Source organism: Hordeum vulgare, chromosome 5H (assembly GCF_904849725.1).
Source record: "Hordeum vulgare subsp. vulgare chromosome 5H, MorexV3_pseudomolecules_assembly, whole genome shotgun sequence".
In the NCBI taxonomy this organism is placed as follows: Eukaryota; Viridiplantae; Streptophyta; class Magnoliopsida; order Poales; family Poaceae; genus Hordeum; species Hordeum vulgare.
The window spans coordinates 498,125,196-498,146,380 of record NC_058522.1 but is presented as its reverse complement, the minus strand read 5'-3'; the positions used below and the strand labels follow the sequence as shown (position 1 = coordinate 498,146,380).

Below are 21,185 nucleotides of genomic sequence, written 5' to 3'. Positions count from 1 at the left end.
GGAAGCTATTATGAACTCTTCTTGTTTTCTATTTTTGTAAATACTTTTAGCTTGTTCGATCTTGATTCACATATTATGAGTAAACATTTTTGTGATGACAATTAAAGATTATAGTTGTTCATGTCATGCTTAAATATCTAGGGGTGGGTAATGATTTATCTTGTGTGTCAACATTCATTAAAATGGTTGTGATGTAGTATGTTAGTACATTATCCTCGTGAGAGTAATTCGAGCGGCTTGACTTGACCCATGTGCAAACATTTAATTTATTTAAAACCAATGCAACCTTCATGGTATTTAAATTCAGAGTGTTCATATCCTACTCATTCTAGTGTTCAATGTTAATTATTCTCAATACATGATTATGATCATTTTTTCTCTCTACCTGGTCGCTTCTCAATCTATTGCTAGCCTTCACCTGTACTAAATGGAAATACTGCTTGTGCATCCAAATTCCTAAACACAAATTGTTCCAAATGAGTTTATCCTACCTACCTATATGCGGTATTACCCTGTCATTTCAAGTAAATTTGCACGTGCCACCTCTAAACATTCAAAAAGCATCTGTTTTGTGTGCTCGTACCTATCATGGAGCGACGAGGGAGTCAGTATCTTCTATGCTAAGCAGGTTATTCTCAAGTTAGCCATATTTTTCACGTGTCATTGCACGAGAGAGGCTGGTAAAAATGATTCCTAGTCATGCATAATCAAAAAAAAGTTAAACAAACTCCCTTGAAAAGTTGATTGTTGGAGGGCACCCGTGGATTTGGTCAGCAATGGCTTGTGTATGTATGATGGATGGGAGTAAACTTTATATTTCCGCTTGAGAACCACCAATAATGTGTTTAGCATGGAAGATATGAAAATCTCAGTCGTAAAGTTGACAGGAAAAGCACACCACCCAAAATCACAATTTCATTTAGTTTTAAACCACGAGCTCTAGCACATATGCAAGTCAAGCTTCCCTCTGCGAAGGGCCTTTCTATTTACTTTGATGTTATTTTGTTTCATTTTTTAGTGATCATCTTCTTACCAAAGCACCAGACCTGAGAGCACTATTGTCATTCTTATGCACTAAGTCTAGTTAATGTTGGATGTGAGCATGAGTGGATCTTTTATACTCCGAATTAGAATGTTTAGTAGCTGATTAAACCTGAGAGGTGCTCTGCATTTATGTTTTGTGATCTCGGAAAGGGCTAGCAAAATACCATATCATCATATTATATCATGATTGTTTTGACAAATTGTAGGCATATGAGATATTTTATTATTGCTCGCTAGTTGGTTATGTTATTGCCATGAGTGTATATAATGTTTAAGTGTTATCATTGATATGGTTAGTTACGCTAAGTATATATACAACAACGAGAACAAAAGAGTATGTAAAAGTTTTCTTTATCGCTTTCAGTTTATCAACTTAATTTCTTCAGGACAAGCAATGAGTTAAGCTTGGGGGAGGTGATACGTCTCCGATGTATATACTTTTCCAAACACTTTTGCTCTCATTTTGGACTCCAATTTGTATGATTTGAATGAAACTAATCCGGACTGCCGATGTTTTCAGTAGAACTGGCATGGTGTTGTTTTTGTGGAGAAATAAAAGTTCTTGTAATTGGACGAAACTTTCTGGACATCTTTTATGGAATATATAAAAAATACTAGAGCGAATATCCACCGGAGGGGGACACCAGTTGCTCACAAGGCAATAGAGTGTGCCCACCCCCTAGGACGTGCCCTGGTGCCTTGTGGGGCCCACATGGCTCCACTGACCCTAATTCCAAGCATATATACTCCTACTCCCCGAGAAAAAAAAATAAGAGATAAGTTTTTCATTGTGTTTTACGAGACGGAGCCTCCACCATCTCATGTTCTTCCTCGGGATGGCTGATCTAGAGTCCGCTTGGTTCTCCGTAGAGGTGGATTTGTCGCCATAATCATCACCAACCCTTCTCCATCAACAATTCGATGATGCTCACCACCGGAAGTGAGTAATTCTTACTTAGGCTTGCTGGACGGTGATGGGATTGGATGAGATTTATCATGTAATCAAGTTATTTTGAAAGGGCTCGATACCTAGTATCTGCTATATTATGTGGTTGATGTTGTTATGACTTTGCTATGCTTAATGCTTGTCACTAGGACCCGAGTGCCATGATTTCAGATCTGAACCTATTATATTTTCATGAATATGGGAGTATTATGGATCCTATCTTGCAAGTTGTATGCACCTATTACGTGTCATGATCCGCATACCCCAAGGTGACAATAATTGAGATTCTTTTTGGTGATTACCACAGTTTGAGAAGTTCATGTATTCACTATGTGTTAATGCTTTGTTTCGGTTCTCTATTAAAAGGAGACCTTAATATACCTTAGTTTCCTTATGGACCCCGCTGTCACGGGTGGGTAGGATAAAAGATGGTATACAAGTTTTATTATAAACACGTATGACTCTATACGAAATACATGCCTACATTACATTGATAAATTGGAGCTAGTTCTGTGTCACTTTAGTATGACACTGTTATATGGCGAATGCCATCCAATACACAATTATACACCACTGATCCAATGCCTACGCTTTTCACATATTTATCTTTGCTAAGTTACTATTACTAGTGTTGATGTTACAATCACTACAAATTCCTACTAATACTATTCCTTCTATTGTTTTGTTGTGCTACTAAAACTTTGTTGCAGAAAGAGATTACATGTGTGGTTGAATTGACAACTCAACTGCTAAGACCAATAAATTTTCGTTGGCTTTTCTTGCGTTGAATCAATAAATCAGGGTGTAATACTACCCGCGAAGACTGTTGGGATCTCCTACACTTGTGGGTTATCAGTCCCTCATATTCCTGACTGCTTGGTGGCTCCGGAAGCACCGTAACGGATGCATCCTCGACGGCGACCGTCCATCGATAACCCTACTCTCCGACACCATCCAAGATGAGGCGCGCCTATGGGCTAAGACAGCCGCCACCATGCTCCAAAACATCCTCCCCAGCGCTTAGTTTCCAGCTATGTGTGGAGGCTGAGCAACCTCCTGTCCTTTCTGCTCTTACGCTTACTTTCATGCCTCTTGTGCACATGACCTTGTAAGGAGTTGTAATCCCATGCTACTTCTCTTCTTCTATCAATATGCAATCTTTGTGTATTCGCGAAAAAAATTGTACTTGCTAGTCTACCACTAAACGCACGGTGCAGGAAAGGACACTGAAGAAATTTGTAGTGGGAGAACTTATGTAAATTCCAGTAAACTAAATACATTTGCTCGACAAATACAAAAAAAATCAAATCTAATTTGCAAAGTCAAGTTGAATGGGCACTGGCAAGAGTTTACAGCATAGTATGGTACCTTTTGATTGTTTGGAGGTTAGGAAAATGCTTGCCAAGATTATAACCTTACAAATGTTGGGAATATGTTTTGTAACCCAAGCTCCATGCAACCATTTATTTACAAAAAAGTAAAGTTTTGAAGTTTCAAACAATTCTGACTATACAATGTAAAATTTCAATAGGAGACACTTTAAATACATAATATGGCAAAAGACAAATTAGTACCTTGAAAATAGCAAATAATACATTGAGTGTTTGCCATTACAAATCCACAATTTTGCCTTTATTTTGTGTGTGTAGCTCACATGTTAAAATATCTTTATTTGCTTGAATATTTTAAACGGACGAATTAATGCAAACACGAAACTCACACAACAACGACAACCAACGCCAAGAGAAATTATCCCCTTCCATTGGCGGCTAGGGCAAACTCTTTCCTTTAGATTTCGCTAGCGAGCCTGTGGATTCGTCTCCCCTCCGCCCGCCGGTGTCGGTGCATTCGCTCCGGCTAGTAGTTTAGGTTGGTTTTTTTAGTCCTCGCGGGACCAGCGATCGGGCGAATGGCATCACCACTTCTTCAACTTTGCCTTCTGGGCGTCGATCCTTCTTGAGTTTGTCCATTTGAACAGGGGCGAAGACAGGACCCGGGCCCCCATGCTAGGGGGCGTGAAGTCCAACTTCTTTGATGAGTGTAGCGATTATGTGGGCTGTGAGGTCCAAATCTATGGCAGTGTTCAAAAGCGGCCCGGGGCTTGCTGCCAGCCTGGCTCCACCCCTGCATTTATACGTAGTCGATGGAGTTTCGACGTAGATTCATGTCGTCTCCTTTGGTCGGCGAGGTTAGAATTGCTCGTCGTGTGTTCGCGGCGAAGAGATTTGGTGTGAGCTGCTTCGGACCTATTCAAAGGTTCAACAACGATGACTATGGATCCAGGGCACTGGTCCCTAAGAGCATGTGCACGAAGACTTGCCGGCTCTCATCGACAAGATCAAACCGGCTTCAACAGATTAAAGGGGATAACGACACGTCGACAGCTTGTTCTGGCGACAGTAGTGGTCGTTCGGTGGTCTATAGACCTCGATGTAATTGTTTAACGTGTTTTGTACTTCTGATGAACATTTCATAATAGATGTGAATCATTTTCGAGAAAGAACAAAAAACCACAAACACGAACAACAGAGATCGTTGCTAAAATAGAATGAAACCCCATGCGGCCTTCCTTTGCTGGGTAGTCCAATAAAAAAGAGTAAATTGCCAAAAACTACCACATTTCGCGCAACCGTGTCCAGTAGCTACCACTTTACGATTTTGTGTGAAAAACTACCAAAATTTTCCTAATCCGTTGCTAAAAACTAACAAGTGTGAAAACTGCTCCATTAACCTCTTCTAAACACCTTTCCGATATGCTGGGCCCATAAGTTAGGTTCATCATTAACTTTGACCGTTATTACAGATAGGACCCACACGTCAGACATTTCTTCCACCTCTCTCCACCCTCATGTGCATTACATCGAACAGGTTATGTGCGTCTCGTCGCAGAGCACGGAGAGCTCGAAGGCCGCCGCACCGCCGGGCTCGGCCGTGCTGCTGAGCAACGACCCGGCGCCTCAGGCGTCTGTCCTCCCCCGGTTTGCAGCCTGCAGCAAGTCCGCGTGGCCTGGAGAGCACGCCTGCAGCAAACCCGCTCGACCACCTCCGTGCTTGACCACCCCTGGAGGCGCCGTGGTCGTGCGTCGGGCCGCGTGCCTCGCCCCGCCCGCGTCGTAACGCGCCCGACACCATCCGTCCGGCCGCCGGCCGTGCGCCGCGCCTGCCTGCGCCGAGGCCGCGTGCATCGCCCCGTCCGCGTCGCGACGCGCCTAACGCCATCTCGCCCAGCCTGTGCGCCGAGCCCCGCCCCAGGCTACGACCCCCTTGGCAGTGCCCGCGCGTCGTGGTCTCACCGCTCCTGCGCCTGGCCCGTGGGCGTGCCAGGTCGTGGCCGCGCCCGCCCGACAGCCGTCCGGCGGCGCCGCGCCTGTGGCCGCCCCTCGTTGCTGCCTCGTCGCGCTCGTGGCTGCCCGCTATTCCGCTGACGCCGCTCGCTCATCGTCGACTCGGACTCTGAGGTGGCGGCACTGGAGAGCGGCGGGGGGACGGACGGCGAGGAGGACGCGTCGTCGGTGAGCTGCCAGCATTAGGAGAGCGCGTGTGGAGCGCCGTGTGAGACAGGGAGTGGCGCCGTTAACGGCGTCTACACGGGGGCACCTGACATGTGGGTCCGTCTTGCCAGAAAAACGGTTAAACGAGCTAAAACGGACAGTTAAAACTTTTGGTTGTTTTTTACCACCGATTAATCTGGTTTTTGTAGTTTTTCGTACAAAATCGTATTGTGATAGCTCCTGCACACGGTTGCGCGAAATGTGATAGTTTTTGGCAATTTACTCAATAAAAAACCATGCATGCTTCCATTTTGTTTGGCAGCTGGATCTCTCTAGCTAATCGGCACGTTTCACCATCGTGCCTCCGATCGAGGGCGCGGAGGAGGGGCGAGAGACGGACGGTCAAAACGCCCGAGAAAGGAGGAGTCAAACGCCGTCGTTGCATCAAAAAGCTCTTCGATGTCGTCTAGAGCTGTGGCTCCGCTCTTAAAACCACGCCGTGCATGCGCTTTCGCCGGCCCCCAGATCAGCCCCGCCCACAATTCCCTGCACGGTGTCTGTCGTCCTCTCCTCTCCGCTCGGCCGGTCTCGGGGAAAACCATGCCCGCCGACCCGTCAGCTGTCACACGCGCGCGCGCGCGCGCACAGGCAATGCGGCTGAACATGAATGATGACCGGGCAGCCGCCGCACGCGCGCGCGCCCCGGGCCGGGGGCCGCGACAGGAGGCACAATCACACTCCGGCTATCTCCGTCCGGCCAGCCAGCCAGCCAGCCGCAGAGTGCGGCTGGCTATAGCCAGTAGCCACTCGTGTGCATGCACCGGGCTCTGCTTGCCTGAACTTTAGTACTACGTAGTAGCGCTGGCCTGGCCGGCATGGCGCGCGTAGCACGAAGCTCGTGCTCCGCGACGGGCGGGGCGCGTGCCTTTTACCGGACACGGCGATGGCGGTGTCCGGCCAGGGCCCGGCACCGGGCGATCTGTGGCAGCCGCTGCGGGTTCGTGAAACATAGGCGCGCCGGCACATGCACGGCCGGACGAATGTTTTTACTGTTGCGTGCAGTGCACATGTGCAGACTACAGAGCATAGATAATTTAAGCTACTCGTCACTAGCAGGGGGGCGATACAGGGGCTTTGCATCTTTATACGGCGAAGGGAGATTCATCATCGACATGGTAGTGGTAGTACATGCATGCACGCACGTGCCCACCTGCGGGGTGCATGTCCCCTTCCCGGCCCCGTCACCGGCCGGATCTCCTGTGCGTGCCGGTGGCGGCTTGACCGGCTCTGGCTGGCTGGCTGGCTGCGTCGCCGGCTACCGTTACCGTGTTGGTTGGTTCGACTTGATTCCCCATGGGCGGCTTCCCCTTTCGATGAGCAGCCCTTGTGTGAACTTAACTATTAGATTGTACTACTTCTCTTCTGTACTGAAAATTTTATGATCAAGTGATGCCAGTACGTACGGTTAACGTGTTGAATAGTGCCAATTCAAGATGCCTGATGCCTGTGAGCAATCTGATCTGGGTACTATAATGGTCGGTGTGCGCAAGTTGTGGCGGCGTCTTAGTCAGTTTAGTGCATGTGGAAGCTCCAAATGTTCGACTTGGCATACTTAGTCTCGTCACATTTCGTCAAGATACCCCGCAATTAATAGCTGCTGCTTCGAAGTATGTATCGATGGCGGTCACGGCTGAGCCGATTTGTTTAGCAGTGACCACGGACACGGAGGCGGCCACGCAGGAGACCGGGGAGCCGACGTGGCGGGCCGGCGGTCGGGTCCCACGGCGACAGCGGTGCCAGGGTTCGTTGCCGGGCCGCACCCACCCCGACCGCCGCCCGCAGCCCCTGTCCCCGCCCCGCCGCCCCGGATCCTCTCTGCCTCTGCGCGCAACCGCACACCCACACCACGCCGCCTCGCTGGCCGGCTCCCCCTCCCCGCCACAGAGGATCGGGTAGTAGCACACGGATCGTACCAACGGCCGGTGTATATATACGGCAGCACCGGCCAGCCAGAGCTTTGCCATTCACGACCCACGCCTCACACAATTCCAGCTGCTGAAGCAAGCCGACCGACCGATCGTACAGTGCATAGGTTGGCAGTGATGGGGAGCTATGGTGGCGACGATGGCGGAGTGGAGCTGACGGAGCTGACGCTGGCGCCGCCGGGGGAGAGGGCGCGGAGGGCGAGGCGGGCGAGGAAGAGCGTCGAGGCGGCGGCGGCGGCGTTCGTGAAGGTGAGCATGGACGGGACGCCGTACCTGCGCAAGGTGGACGTGGCGGCGTACGGCGACTACCTCGAGCTCCTCCAGGAGCTCAACGCCATGTTCTACTGCTGCTCCATCGGTAAGCAGCCAAAGCTTCAGCATATCAAATGGACAGCCATGGTAGTAAGATTTGTGCACTGACGCGCGTGCATGCGTGTGTATATATATGCAGGTCTGATGGACGGGTACGGCCAGTGGGAGCACGCCGTGGTGTACGAGGACGGCGACGGCGACTGGATGCTCGTCGGCGACGTGCCCTGGGAGTAAGCAAGCACCACCGCAACAACTGCTCGATCGCGTCCTTGCACTATGCGGATGTTCTGATCTCAGACTCTTGTGTGAATATGCAGGATGTTCGTGTGCTCGTGCAGGCGGATGAGAGTGATGCGAGCGTGCGAGGCGAGAGGGCTGAGCGCCAACGCGTGACATACAAATTATCTGCTGCAGGTGAGGATCCGCCAAAAGGCTCACTGGATAACAGGATTACAGGGTCTTCATTAACAACAGAATCAAAGAATTTATTTTTAAAAAAAAACAGAATTGCAGAAATATGTTTGATCCTTTTTTATAAAAAAATTGAAAGGAATGTGGTTGAAATTTGATCAGATACTGAACTGATATAGCTTATACTAATGAAATGTTCATCCGGTTTCAGATCTTCGGTACGTGTAGATATGGTCTGAACCTTGCATGTCGCTCCAGTGGGCGTGACAGCGATGAGGAACCAAGCAAGGAAGGAAGACGATGACGAGATTCTGACGAGGCCATGCAGATACGATCCCGTACCTCAACGCGAAGATCGACCGGCGTGACATTAGTTGGGAATAAAATGTTGGTTGACTAGGAGAAAAATATATGGTCCAGCGATATGATCCTCCTCTTGCTGCTTCTCACACGAGGCTGACGAACGGGTTGACTTATCGAGATCCCAATATTCTAGTAATGCTAGTAGTTCAAAGCCTCGTCGTTCCTTGGGTTCTATCTACTAGTTAATTCCGTCGGTTGTTTTGTCACATGTACATGAATCATGAGTTTGTGTACCTCCCAAATTTTGCTGAAAAATGTGCTTAATTCGCCTCGATTTTGGAACATCTATTTTTCTTCAGACCTCCAACTTGAGGAATCTTGAATTGAGCGGGCAACTTTGTTTGTTGGGTTCATTGTTGTGCATGGCATGAAGAATCATGTCCGATAGTACTAGGTAGCTGGCTGGATTGTTTTCATGGAAGAAACTTCCGGTCAATTCATAATCAATTACGTCGGTATAGAGAATACAAGAGGTAAAATAATATAATTACTAATTAGGTATGTGGACCATCGCATACAATTGGAGCGAGTTGAAGGCACGACGCCGACATTATTCCTTCTTTATCGAAGTCGGTCGTAACTTTATATAGTACACACTTAAAAGATCATCGTGCTAAGCCTCACATACCAGCACACCAACATACTAGAGCAAATCGTAGATTAGAAGGATCAGATCTGTAAACACATGAACAAAATTGAACGAAGATAGAATCCAAACAAATCCACCGAAGACCAACACCGATCGAATCCCACGAGATTCGATGGAGACACGCCTTTTTTGCGTCCTTCCACGATGCTAAACGCAACATCACAACGGGGATCAAATTGTGGGAGACGTCATTCCTACTAAGGGACATCTTCGCCGCCACACAGCCCCAACCAAGACACTGAAACTAACAAGAATGGGATCGGGATCCCTCCCGCCGACAGGGGACTGAGAACCTCCGCACCTCCAAGGCCCAAAGGTCGTCGAAGGTGAGGCAGACCAACGGCGCCGCCGACGGAGGAGGAAACCTAATCGCATGACTCAAAGAGGTAAGTTGTGTCCGTGTTGTTGAAAAGCTGATGAAAAAAGGACATCACTAACGTCACTCCAGGGGGCGGCTCGGGCGATCGAGATCTCAGCCGCCACCACCCTCATCCCCTCCACCTCCATCCCCCGTTGCCGCCCATCGGGCTAAGCCTGCGCGACTGACGTCGGCGGCGGGCCTTCATCACCTCATGCGGCGGGTGGCGGCGCGGGCCTTTCATACCCATGCGACGGGATCTCTGGCTGTTGTAGATCGTCGGTCGTGGACGTCGAGGTGCATGCGACGGATATTGATGCCGGGCTGGCGGCCCTGGTCTTCCTCAGCGACTTTGGCTACCGCAAGGGCGACACATCGCTTGGTTCGGAGGATTCAGCATGGCTAAGCCCCTCATATCTGCATGGTGCGGCTGGTAACTAATACGTCTGCAACGTATCTACTTTTCCAAACACTTTTGCTCTTATTTTTCCTATAATTTGCATGATTTGAATGAAACTAACCCGGACTAACGCTCTTTTCAGCATAACTACCTTCGTGTTATTTTTGTTCAGAAATAAAAGTTCTCGGAATCGGGCAAACTTTTTGTGAACTATTTTTGGAAATTATAAGGATTTATGGAGCGAAGACCTGTCGGAGAGGAAGTACCAAGGGGCCACAAGCCATCAACCCCCCCCCCCCCCCCCGAGGTCACGGACAAATAGCTTGTGGGGCCCTCGAGGCTCCTCCGACCCTAATTCCAGTCCTATAAATTCATATTCACGAAGAAAAAAAACAGAGAGAAGTTTTCATTGCGTTTTATGAGACGGAGCCGCCGCCACCTCCTGTTCTTCCTCTCGAGGGCTGATCAAGAGTCTATCTGGGGCTCCGGAGAGGGGGATTCGTCTTCATCTTCATCACCAACCCTTCTCCGTCAACACCACAATGATGCTCACCACCGGGAGTAACTACTTTGTAGGCTTGCTGGACAACGGTGGAATTTGATAAAATTGATCATGTAATCGAGTTAAGTTTGATAGGGCTTGATCCCTAGTATCCACTATGTTTTGAGCTTGATGCTACTATGACTTTGATGTGCTTAAAGCTTGCCACTAGGGCCTGAGTGTCATGATTTCAGGTGCGAATCTATTATGCTTTCATGAATATAATATTGAGTTGGATCCTATCTTACAAGTTATAGCTACATATTACGTGTCTTGATCCGTATACCCCAAGGTGACAATAATTTGGATTCTTTCTGGTGATTGTCGTAGTTCGAGGAGTTCATGTATTCACTATGTGTTAATGTTTTGTTTCGGTTCTCTATTAAAAGGAGGCATTAATATTCCTTTGTTTTCAATAGGACCCCGCTGCCACGAGAGGGTAGGACAAAAGATGTCATGCAAGTTCTTATTGAAAGCACGTATGATTATATACGGAATACATGCCTACATTATATTACTGAATTTGAGCTAGTTCTTTGTCGCCCTAGTGTGTAACTGTTATATGATCAATGTCATCTAAATCAATATTCATTGCTGATCCACGTGCCTACGCATTACATATTTTGAATCTTTCTAAGTTACTATTGTTGCTGCTACTGTCACATGTGCTACTAAATTGCTGCTACTACTACTGTTACCAAAATTGTTGCTATCACCGTTACTGTTACTACTATCATTTGTTGTGCTACGTACTAAATATTTGTTGCAGAAGGATATCCCAAGTGTGGTTAAATTGACAACTCGACTGTTACGCCCAATAAATATTCTTTGGCTCCCCTTGTGTCAAATCAATAAATTAAGGTGAAATACTACCCGTGAAGACTATCACGATTCCCTGTACTTGTGGGTTATCAAGACCTTTTTCTAGCGCCTTTGTCGGGGAGCATAGCTCTATTTATTGTGATGACTTGAGGATATTCAATTGCTATTATGAAGAATCTGAAAGATAATCAAACCGAGATCGTCCCCTCTCGCACGAGAGGTAAGGAATTGTCATCTAGCTCTGCTTTTGATTCACCCACTGTTTTGAATCGACTTGTTACACCGCCACCTGTTGCTAGACCTGATATGCGAGATGAATTTGATGATTGTACTTCTGAAATTAATGATGATACTATTGCTACACATGATGAAACTAAAATTGTGCCACTAGGAGAATTACTTGATGCTCATATTGCTAGAGCTAGCGAACTTGAAAATGTTGAAACTGATGACGACTTTGAATTACTTGCTACACCCCGTCCACCTAATAAATATGAATTGTCTTACGTATCTGAAGGTTATGTTATGGATGGTGAAGTAGTTAGGGACTTTCTTGCTTGTAATGACAGAGATGATTTGAAGAAACTTCTAGACGGACTAAAAGAGAAATCTATGATGGAGAAAATGAAATATGATCCTAAATTTGCTACTTCTCCTATCTTGTTACTGATAAAGATTACGAATTTGCTATAGACCCTGAATTGATTCCTATAGTGGAATCTGATCCTTTCCATGGCTATGGTAATGAAACCGTGGTAGAACACCTTATGAAACTAAATGATATTGTTGCCTTGTTTACCAATGTTGAAAAGACACGATACTATTTATATCCATAAGCTATTTCCTTTCTCGTTGAAAGGCGAGGCCAAGGAATGGTTCCTATCTCTTGCTCCTTGCTGCATGCGTAGTCCCCAAGATATGTTTCACCACTTTTTTAAAAAATATTTTCCTGCTCATAAGAAACAAGCCACCTTACAGAAAATATTTAACTTTGCTCAAATTAAAGAAGAGAATCTTCCTCAAGATTGGAGGAGGCTTCTCGAGTTACTAAGAGCTTTGCCTGATTGTCCTCTTAAGAAAAACAAAATTTTGCTTATCTTTTATAATGGACTAACAGACCCTTCTAGGGACTTCCTAGATAGTTGTGTTGGTTTTGTTTTCAAGGAAAGAACCGTTGTACAAGCCAAAAAGCTATTAAATAATATGCTGCAAAATGCTGATGATTGGGCACTCCCTAAACTACCACCTGAACCTATCCAAAAGAAGAGGGGTATTCTATTTCTCAACCTTGAAGATATGCCAGAAGCAAAAAGAACTATGAAGATATGCACCCACCCAACCAAAGAACATGACACGCGAGGGGGCACGGTTCGACCACTGGAAGGTGGTCGTCTCTGCCCCAACACCGCCGAGGTGTTGCAGGGCATACGCCACACTAGCAAAGAACCTCCCTTTGGGACCCTTACATAGGGTGATAAGCCGAGAGTCCGGGGACTCACTCCCGGGGCAACTCTCGACGAGCAGCTCGACCTCAGGGCACTCACGGACAACCAGCGTAGTGAGCCTGGGCACGAGCAGGACACGCACCCCACGCTGACGGGCCTCCCAACCCATGATCTTCGGGTAGGTCGCATGAGAGAACAAGATGGGGGAAAACCACCTGGAGTGGCCCGCAGGGAAGCCACACGTCGTTCCAGAATGAGGTCCACCTCCCACCCCCCAGCAACAGACGAGAAAGCGAGCGTAGGTAGGCAGCAGCCCTTTGAGGGCACGCCAGTGCCCCCCTCCAGAGAGACCGGTCGTGGGTGAGGAGAGGGCGTCCGCCCGACTACTCCCAAACCCGTGAAGCCCACCTCGACGGGACTCCAGAGTGCAAACGGTGCATAAGCTTAAGGAGGAAGCGGTCGTTCTGGACTTTAAGAGCCCGGACGCCCAGCCCGCCCTCCGCCTTGGACCGGCAAACACGCTCCTAGGTGACCACGCACTATGCCCCGGAGGCCCGATGGGTGACGTTCCACACGAACACTCCCTGAGCTTGTGGAGCTTGTGGAGCGCCACAATCACCGCGGGGGGAGCCGCATGGCAGCCATGGCATAGGTGGGGACGGAGTCGAGAACCGCGTTGATGAGCACCAGCCGCCCCGTGAGGGATAGCAGGCGCGCCCGCCACCCTGCGAGGTAGCAGTCCACCTTAGCGATCAAGGGAGTGAAGTCGTCGAGCTTGAGTTTTCCGCAGAAGAGCGGCATCCCCAGATAGGACTGCGGGAAGGAGCCGACGCTACACTAGAGGGACCCCCACGACCGCGGCCAACACCACGCGGTGGACGTGCATGGGTACGAGGGTGCTCTTGGAGAAGTTAATCATGAGCCCCGTAGCCGCAGCAAAAAGGTCGAGAATGACCCGCAACCGAGCCGTCGCCGCCGGATAGGCACGCAAGATGATAAGCGTGTCGTCTGCGTACTGCAACACCATCGGTGGCGCTACATCCACCAGGGGGTGCCGAAGGACGTCATCCCGCCGAATCATGCATTGAAGCACGTCCGCGACCAGGAGAAAATGTAGGGCAAGGCAACGTCCCCCTGACGCAGACCCTTCCTCAGGGTGAACCACCTCCCTGGAACGTCGTTGAGCAGCACTGCTACCCATAAAGAGTGGAGGATGAGGTCCATCCAATCGCACTAAGCGGAGGGGAACCCCCACGTCTCCATGATCCGACACAGGCTGGGCAGGCGATGGAGTCGAAGGCCTAGGCGAAGTCGAGCTTGAACACCAGGATGAGCACAGCACGCTTATGACAACACTGCACGAGCTCCGCCGCATAGACGAAGTTCTCAAAGATGCTCCTACCAGACAGGAAACGAGACTGGTCTTCATCGATAAGGCCAACAATTTCCTGCTGAAACCGAGAAGTGAGGGCCCGACAGAGGACCTTAACATCCCCGTTATGCGGCGACACGGGACGGAAATCCCCCGGCTCGGGGACCCCCGCCGTCTTGAGAAGAAGGGCCACGAGCGCCCTGTTGAGCCCGCCAAGACGCGCGCGCCCACAGTGGACGTCGTCGAAAAGGCGTTGGAGGTCACCCCGACCGTCAGCCATGCGGTCTCATAGAAGGCAGGCCCGAGCCCGTGATGGCCCGGAGTACTACTCTTCATGTACTAGATCACTATAGCAGGACTTTTCGTTTTTAGCTTCTTCTTTTTTGTTGTTGTGTGCATTCGGAGTGTCATTAGGGTATTACGTTGTTGCAGAGGCTGGATGTAATTGGTATCTCTGCGATACTAATATATTTTCATTGTCAAAAATAAAGGTAAGGTGTGTGTGACTGTATTCATATGTGTGAGTGTATGTGCTCGTGTGTGGGCATCTGCCCTTTTTACCGTGTTCAAAAAAACCCAATCGCATGGAACTCCTTTTGCGAGGAAAGAACGGCGTGTGACCTCATGGCATATTTCCGATTGTGGCTGGCTAGCTGAATCAACTGCGTAAACCAGTTCACCTGTCGGAACGATGTGTGACAAATATCTCGTTCGGAGGTTTGCATGGTAGCGAGGCAGAGTTGCCAGCACTTCCGGGGATTGGAATAAATCTCGGTCGAAGATGCTTACATATCTTGGTACAGATGCAAATGTCACAGCCGAGCAAGTGGCCATGTAGCACCCAGTGGTACGCCTGCCAGTGCCAGGTGAAGAGGATCATGCCCGAGAGATGCATTGGATTAGTTGAGATCAGCTTGAGGATCTGGAAACTTCTTCAGAGAATCAGGAGGAGGTTGCATACCTTTTGGTTTGCAAATTTGGCTAGTTTGCAGCTAGATGATTGATCTGGTGATACCGAAATGGCATTGCAGAAACTGGAAAGAAGCCAGACACGTTTGTTCTCCAACAAATGGCAAACCAATATATGAACAGGCCAGGGTTTGGTTTACCGACCAGAAGAGAGCAAAAAAATTGGTGTCGAACCAAACCTTGGGAAAGTTCCGTGGGCATTAGCAATTTTTAATACAGTAGCAAAACTTTGCCTTGCATTTTGGCAGCAAACAAAACTCAAAGCAATAGGCATTGCCAAACTTTCCCTTGTATACTTTGGCAGCAAACAAAACAAGGGCTTGCACAACACCATCCTTAGGCCTTGTTTGGCAGAAAGGGGTTGGAGAGGATTGTGGACGGGGGGTTTTCAGAGGATTGGGTGAATCCCTTCCTTTCATCCAATCCTCTCAAATCCCCCCTCAATTGTCAAATCCCTGAGCCATGAGACAAAGTTTCTGAGCCGCGTGGGTAGGAAAAAATCGAGGGGATCAGAGAGGATTGAAGGGGTTTGCTCACCACAAACCCTGTCCATCAAATGGACATGCGGGGAATCGCGGGGATTCTGATTTCCTCGGGGATAATCCCTTAGACCTCGTTTGGTTAAGGGGGATTGAGGAGGTTTTGAGAGGGAGGGATTTCAGGGGATTGGGTGAATCCCTTTGTTCCACCCAATCCTCTGAAATCCCCGAAGTTTTGCTTCCACTAGTCCCCCGAGAAGGATTTTGAACACATGGATAGGAAGGGATTGAAGGGAAACGAAGGAGATTGGGCTAAGCAAACCCCTCCTATCAAATGGACGCCCAAGGATCTGTGGGGTTTCTGGCCCCCCGGACATTTTCCTTTCAAAACCTCCCCAATCCCCCTTAACCAAACGAGGCTTTACAAACCTCCTCAAACCCTGCGCACCAAACAAGGCCTTACGCTTTCTAGCTTCGTTATGTCAAGATCATATTCCTTTTTTTTTAGAGAGAGAGAGAGCACTACTTGCAACATCTTAGTTCTGGCATTCACAGCAGCTGACATGTATAGCAGTTCCGGTACACAAAATGAGAGATCTATTATTTCTTTGTACAGTTCCTGATAGCATACAACAGAAATCCGCAACACAGCGTCTAGCGCATGCCATGCTGAATCCAGATACAGTCGTTAGCTTCCATCTCTATTCGAAAACAACACACACTCTAAGGTCCGTGCAACGATACATTTAGCCCGGCCACTAAGGCTAAAGCTAATTCAAGCTCCCGGTGCGGAAGAAACGTTTATAACAGCAACCGAAGCAATTTACATTTCCGAGATTCCAATGTTTACTTGTCGCCAGCTCCATCATAATTGCATGTTGGCACCACTCCTGAAGAGTCATGGTGGTTGTTTTGGCTATGATCCACTCCATGAGTCTGAATTGTCACCAGGAAGAGTAATGGGAGACAAGAGAGGAAACTGTAAGTACCAAAGTAAGAACATATGAGATAGTTACTTCTGTTATAGCAAAAATAGGACAGACCTGGGAACTTGAACCTTGCCCATTATTACGAGCTGGCCTCATATTAAGATCAAACATTTTTGAATCAATGGCACCCTGGCCGTTGCAATTGCCATCTGAGGCCGGATCATAGGCATTGTGATGGTGGTTCACCATTTGCTCCTTTGCTACTGAATGAGCATTATTTTGGTCCCTTGGGTTTTCAGGCTCCACCTGCTGCATGGCTACATCGTCCATATGCCCTGGTTTATCTCCTGGAAACTAATCGAAATTTCAAATTTCAAGTAATAATATAAGATAATGCATGAGATTTCAACTTTTAGTGATTAACAATTAAAATCATACTTCAACTCGTTGTCTTAGGAGCAAATATCTTCCATGGGTTCGTTTCCCACCAACATGAACAGCCATATCACAACTCAGGCAAAGTGATGTACCATCTATGTCACAGTAGAAGAAAGCTGCATTGACAGGGCGAAAGCAGATGAAATCAATCTTTGATAGATAAGTGCTATAGGAATTGTTTGTGATCGAAATGCATACCAGGAGAACTTTCACATATATCACAGCGTACTAATTTATTAGGGTCCGCAAGCCCAACCCTTACATGCCGACTAGCAAGCTTGTTACACATATGTACCTGCAGTACAACATCCAAGGAAATGTCAGAAACAACAACATAAAGATTTTTGTCTTGACAATGAGTTGTAATGATCTGAAGCAATGAAAAGTGGAATATACATATGTGCACAACATAGAGCCACAACTTATCATTTGAATTTACAAATCAAGAACACAACATTCTGCTCCAGCTTGACCAAATAAGATTACCACTAAACAAACTTATGAAAGCTGATGCGAGTGAAGAATTGAAAACCAACATATAATTCTTTATATGAAAACATAACAGGATATATCCTCCCCATTTTCCTGTATGAAACTGGGACTATCCTTTGTTCATAATTTTTTGCTGACAAAGATGGTGTTTTCACCTTTAAAAACTTCCATACATTTGCAACACAAATGCTTCCTGCCTAAATTTTACCACACTACCAATGTCAGAACACATATTTGGAGGGGAGGGGGTTTGTAGCTCTGCGAAAGGCCAAGTAGACACTCTTTGGGTAACGGAGCAAATCACTCTGAAAATGTCTGCTCCAGCGTACAAGATGCTAGCAACACCCTAGCAGTTTGGGAACTTCCAGTAGGTTGCAGAGTTGACAAGACAATGGTTTTGTATATAACTATACAATTTATCATCAACTAGAAACAGAAACATAGTCCTAACATACTGTGAGACGCCCTTTTTTAAGTTCATGAGAAGAACTTTGCTTCGGTACAGCCCCCTACAAAAGTTTACGGATTTCGATGCAGGTTAAAGGTGGAGATTGGAAGGTACCACTTCAATCAAAAAGGATAATATGGTCTTTTGTATCCAAATCAATCTATTCAATACGTTTGATCTGCAGGCTACTATTGCAATAGCCTTTTAAAGTAACTTTAAGATTTGTGCAAATTTGTAAGAGGGGGGGGGGGGGGGGGGGTACGAAGCAAAACTCGAATGAGAATATCTGGGTTCTTATGTTGCGCAAGCAGCTTGCCCGAGCTATGTAGAAGATCAAACGCTGACAAGCATTGTTCATCGAACATGTATTACAGAACATCAAAAGAAAAAATATATACATTGTTTAAAAGATGATCATAGGCACCGTAAAAGATTACCACTTGAACATTTTTGAAAGAGCATTTAACAACTCGCAACAAAGCCCAGCAATAGCACAGGATGGACAGATGAAGTAATTACTGGGTAAATCAAGATACTGTACAAATAAGATCAACAGGGGGGAAATGTTCAAAGAGCTCTTGTTTATGAATTGTCTTTCATAATGTGTCAAGCAAAAGTGATCCAAATCTACAATGATTATTCGTATGAGGCCACCTGGACCTCAGCCCACACACATACACAATAACCCACATATAGCACCATCAACATCATGTAGTGCCAACAAAGTGGTCCAGAACGCAGCTATAGCTTTATCAGGCAGCAGCATCTATCTCAGTACATTTAAACTGGTTAAAAAAACATTTCATGCCAAGTTGGAATGTTCACCTAAGAAAGAAAGAAATAATATATACTTTGTATATGCTGATGATTTTAAATAGCATCGTATCGATTCAGTAGCTTCTCAGAAAACAAATAAACCAATGTCATAAGGTATACTGCATAGGGAATATCATTTGCATCTTGCACAATTAGTTTGAGCCACTAAAAGAATGAGAAAATGACAAGTCTCATTTTTAGAGGTTGGCCATTTCGGAACTGAACTTCAAGTGATCAATAAGCATAAGGTTTTGAGGATAAGAACAACATTTGACACATGAGCAACAAAGTTGTGTAGACCAACCACCCTTATTTTGCCCCACAGTATGAGAAATTTCTAGTCTCGCAAAGTCAGCTAAACCATAATCTGTACAGAATCACCAACAAGTCAACTAGGAAGTGGGATTTCCGATTTGGGTGCAAGCCCATGGTAATCACAAGACTCGAAGTACGTAAATGTACTTGCTGCTGAATCTTCTCAAACACCAGTTTCCAACTGCACCAATCACACACAAAACAAGTCGTTTTTATTTGGAGTTTCACTCAACGAGAAATGGAGAAAACGGAACACGAGCATTCCACCCTGGGCTGACATCATCCCTCCTGGCTACTTGAGCTAACATGCGAACTATCGTATTGCAAATCTTTCGAGCTTAAGCACGCGCACTCTACCGTAATTTCTCTTGGTCTACGCTGGACGCATGTAGGAATATATCTAGTACTATGAAGCCAACGCCATACTAACGAAAATTTTCAGATAAAGCGAGTAGTCTTTGTAAAGTTGTATTTTTTTTTAAACGTCAGAGCTGTCAGGACAGCTCTCTTTCTCAGATCCACCATGCGAACAGGAACATGGTCGGGCGATTCCCTCGATGGCAGCTTCAGATCTACCAAGCCATCGGAGCGACGGCCAGTGACTCGCGGCGGGTCAACGCAGCACACCGAAGTAGCGACGCCAAGGCGTGGACCGATCCCCGTGGCTGGACGGATGATGGTAGCGGGAGTAGGGCTGAGAGCGCGGGAGAGGGTCAGAGGGAGCGCGCACCTTCTCGTCGCAGGGACGGCAGAGGGCGGCCTCGTCGGCCGCGCAGAAGAGCACCGCCACCGCGCTCTCGCACACATCGCAGATCGTCCTCATCCCGCCGCCGCGCGCGCAGTCATCGTCCCCCCTCCATCCCGCCCCCCTCCTCGCCCCCCGCGCGCTACGCCCTCTCTCTCCGCCCTCGGATCTCTCCTGGTCTCTCCGCGCTGCGCCGTGCTGCGGCAGCGGCGACAGGTCGGCGGCGGCGAGGGCGACTGGGCGGGTAGACGCGGCAGCGGCAGCGGCAGGAGCCCGGGGGTGTTTGTGGGGAGGGAGGGAGGGAGGGAGGCGGAGGCGAGATGTGATGTGGCAGCGACTCGCGAGCTGGACTGGAGGCGGAGGACTCCCCGCGAGACTGGTGGTGCGGAAGCGGCCGCGGGATCGGCCGTGGGGCCCGGCGGCCCGCGCCCGTGGACCCAGCCCACGCGGCTGCGGGCCGTACGGCCCTTTGTCTTTGTGGCGTGCCGACCTCCGGGCGCATGGACCCTGCTCATCCGGCTGTCAAAGTTTAAAGTGGGAGTGATTGGGGTACCGGATAAGCTGTCGACCCGTCCGGCTGACGGTGGGACAGGGGTATCCTGGGCTGGCCGGATCTGACACGTAGAAGGCTTCTCGTTCTCGGGTGGGCCTGGTGCTGGGTGGGTGGGTTTGGGATTTGATTTTAAGGCGAGGTGGGCCCAGGTGAGGCGTGCGCCACGAACTAGAAAAGGGCCGTGGAGGCGTGCGTGTGTGGCTGTGAATCCGTCGCTGGGGTGGTTCTCCCGCCAAATGTCCGGTGCGCGCATCGCTGTCTTTTTAAAAAAGGGTGACATATTTGGTATGCCGCCTCATGCCAGATTTCGGATTTACTACCTCGAAAGTATATCTACTCGTATTTTGTAGTACTACACTTTATATGCTTATATTACAGATGTGGAAAGTGCGGGCTGCAATGGTAACGCGCTCACCATATTTTGCAGTGGTGACACAGTTAACAGTTATCATGCTTAGAAATGCTAATAAACTTTTGAAGGGCTGCATGGTATACACTGTTGCCCATGCCTTGATATTCTATTAATTTTGGGTATGCTTTTTATTCAAGTAGGATAACATAGAGTTATGCACACAACCATAGGATATAAAAGACTCCCTTCATTTTTATTTACTCCGCATATTAGTTTCGACTGAAGTCAAATTTTATAAAGTTTGATCAAGTTTATACTGTCCCATCATAAAATTCTGGTCTTAGATTTGTCTAGATATAAATGTGTATAGTCACGTTTAATATTTTGATACATCTATTTCTAGAAAAAACCTAAAACAGGAATTTTGGAACGGATGGAGTATAGAACAATATGAACATTTACAATAACAATTTCATACGATGTGAAAATATATGCAATCGTGAATACAAT

At 47.7% G+C, this 21,185-nt stretch overlaps 2 protein-coding genes across 2 annotated transcripts; one reads left to right on the top strand and one right to left on the bottom strand.

Annotated features, from left to right (window-relative positions):
* Window positions 1–7,512: 7,512 nt before the first annotated feature.
* On the top strand, window positions 7,513–8,826 carry LOC123396994 (auxin-responsive protein IAA26-like). The gene is made up of 4 exons (XM_045091720.1): window positions 7,513–7,824; window positions 7,918–8,008; window positions 8,096–8,192; window positions 8,401–8,826. The coding sequence occupies exons 1-3, from the start codon at window positions 7,584–7,586 to the stop codon at window positions 8,169–8,171; spliced, it is 408 nt and encodes a 135-aa protein (XP_044947655.1). The 5' UTR covers window positions 7,513–7,583; the 3' UTR covers window positions 8,172–8,192; window positions 8,401–8,826.
* A 7,341-nt stretch (window positions 8,827–16,167) lies between these two features.
* On the bottom strand, window positions 16,168–20,107 carry LOC123400046 (B-box zinc finger protein 18-like). The gene is made up of 5 exons (XM_045094442.1): window positions 19,756–20,107; window positions 17,153–17,249; window positions 16,955–17,070; window positions 16,631–16,870; window positions 16,168–16,523 (listed from the first exon to the last, which is right to left on the bottom strand). Exons 1-5 carry the CDS (start codon window positions 19,846–19,848, stop codon window positions 16,434–16,436), a joined length of 636 nt encoding a protein of 211 aa, XP_044950377.1. The 5' UTR covers window positions 19,849–20,107; the 3' UTR covers window positions 16,168–16,433.
* Window positions 20,108–21,185: the final 1,078 nt, after the last annotated feature.

Coding starts and splice junctions, on each gene's coding strand:
- LOC123396994 (XM_045091720.1), top strand. CDS start 7,584: ATGGGGAGCTATGGTGGCGACGATGGCGGAGTGGAGCTGACGGAGCTG. Junction 7,825..7,917: donor GTTCTACTGCTGCTCCATCG/GTAAGCAGCCAA, acceptor ATATATATGCAG/GTCTGATGGACGGGTACGGC. Junction 8,009..8,095: donor GTCGGCGACGTGCCCTGGGA/GTAAGCAAGCAC, acceptor GTGAATATGCAG/GATGTTCGTGTGCTCGTGCA.
- LOC123400046 (XM_045094442.1), bottom strand. CDS start 19,848: ATGAGGACGATCTGCGATGTGTGCGAGAGCGCGGTGGCGGTGCTCTTC. Junction 17,250..19,755: donor GCCGTCCCTGCGACGAGAAG/GTGCGCGCTCCC, acceptor GTTGTACTGCAG/GTACATATGTGTAACAAGCT. Junction 16,871..16,954: donor TCCTAAGACAACGAGTTGAA/GTATGATTTTAA, acceptor AATTTCGATTAG/TTTCCAGGAGATAAACCAGG.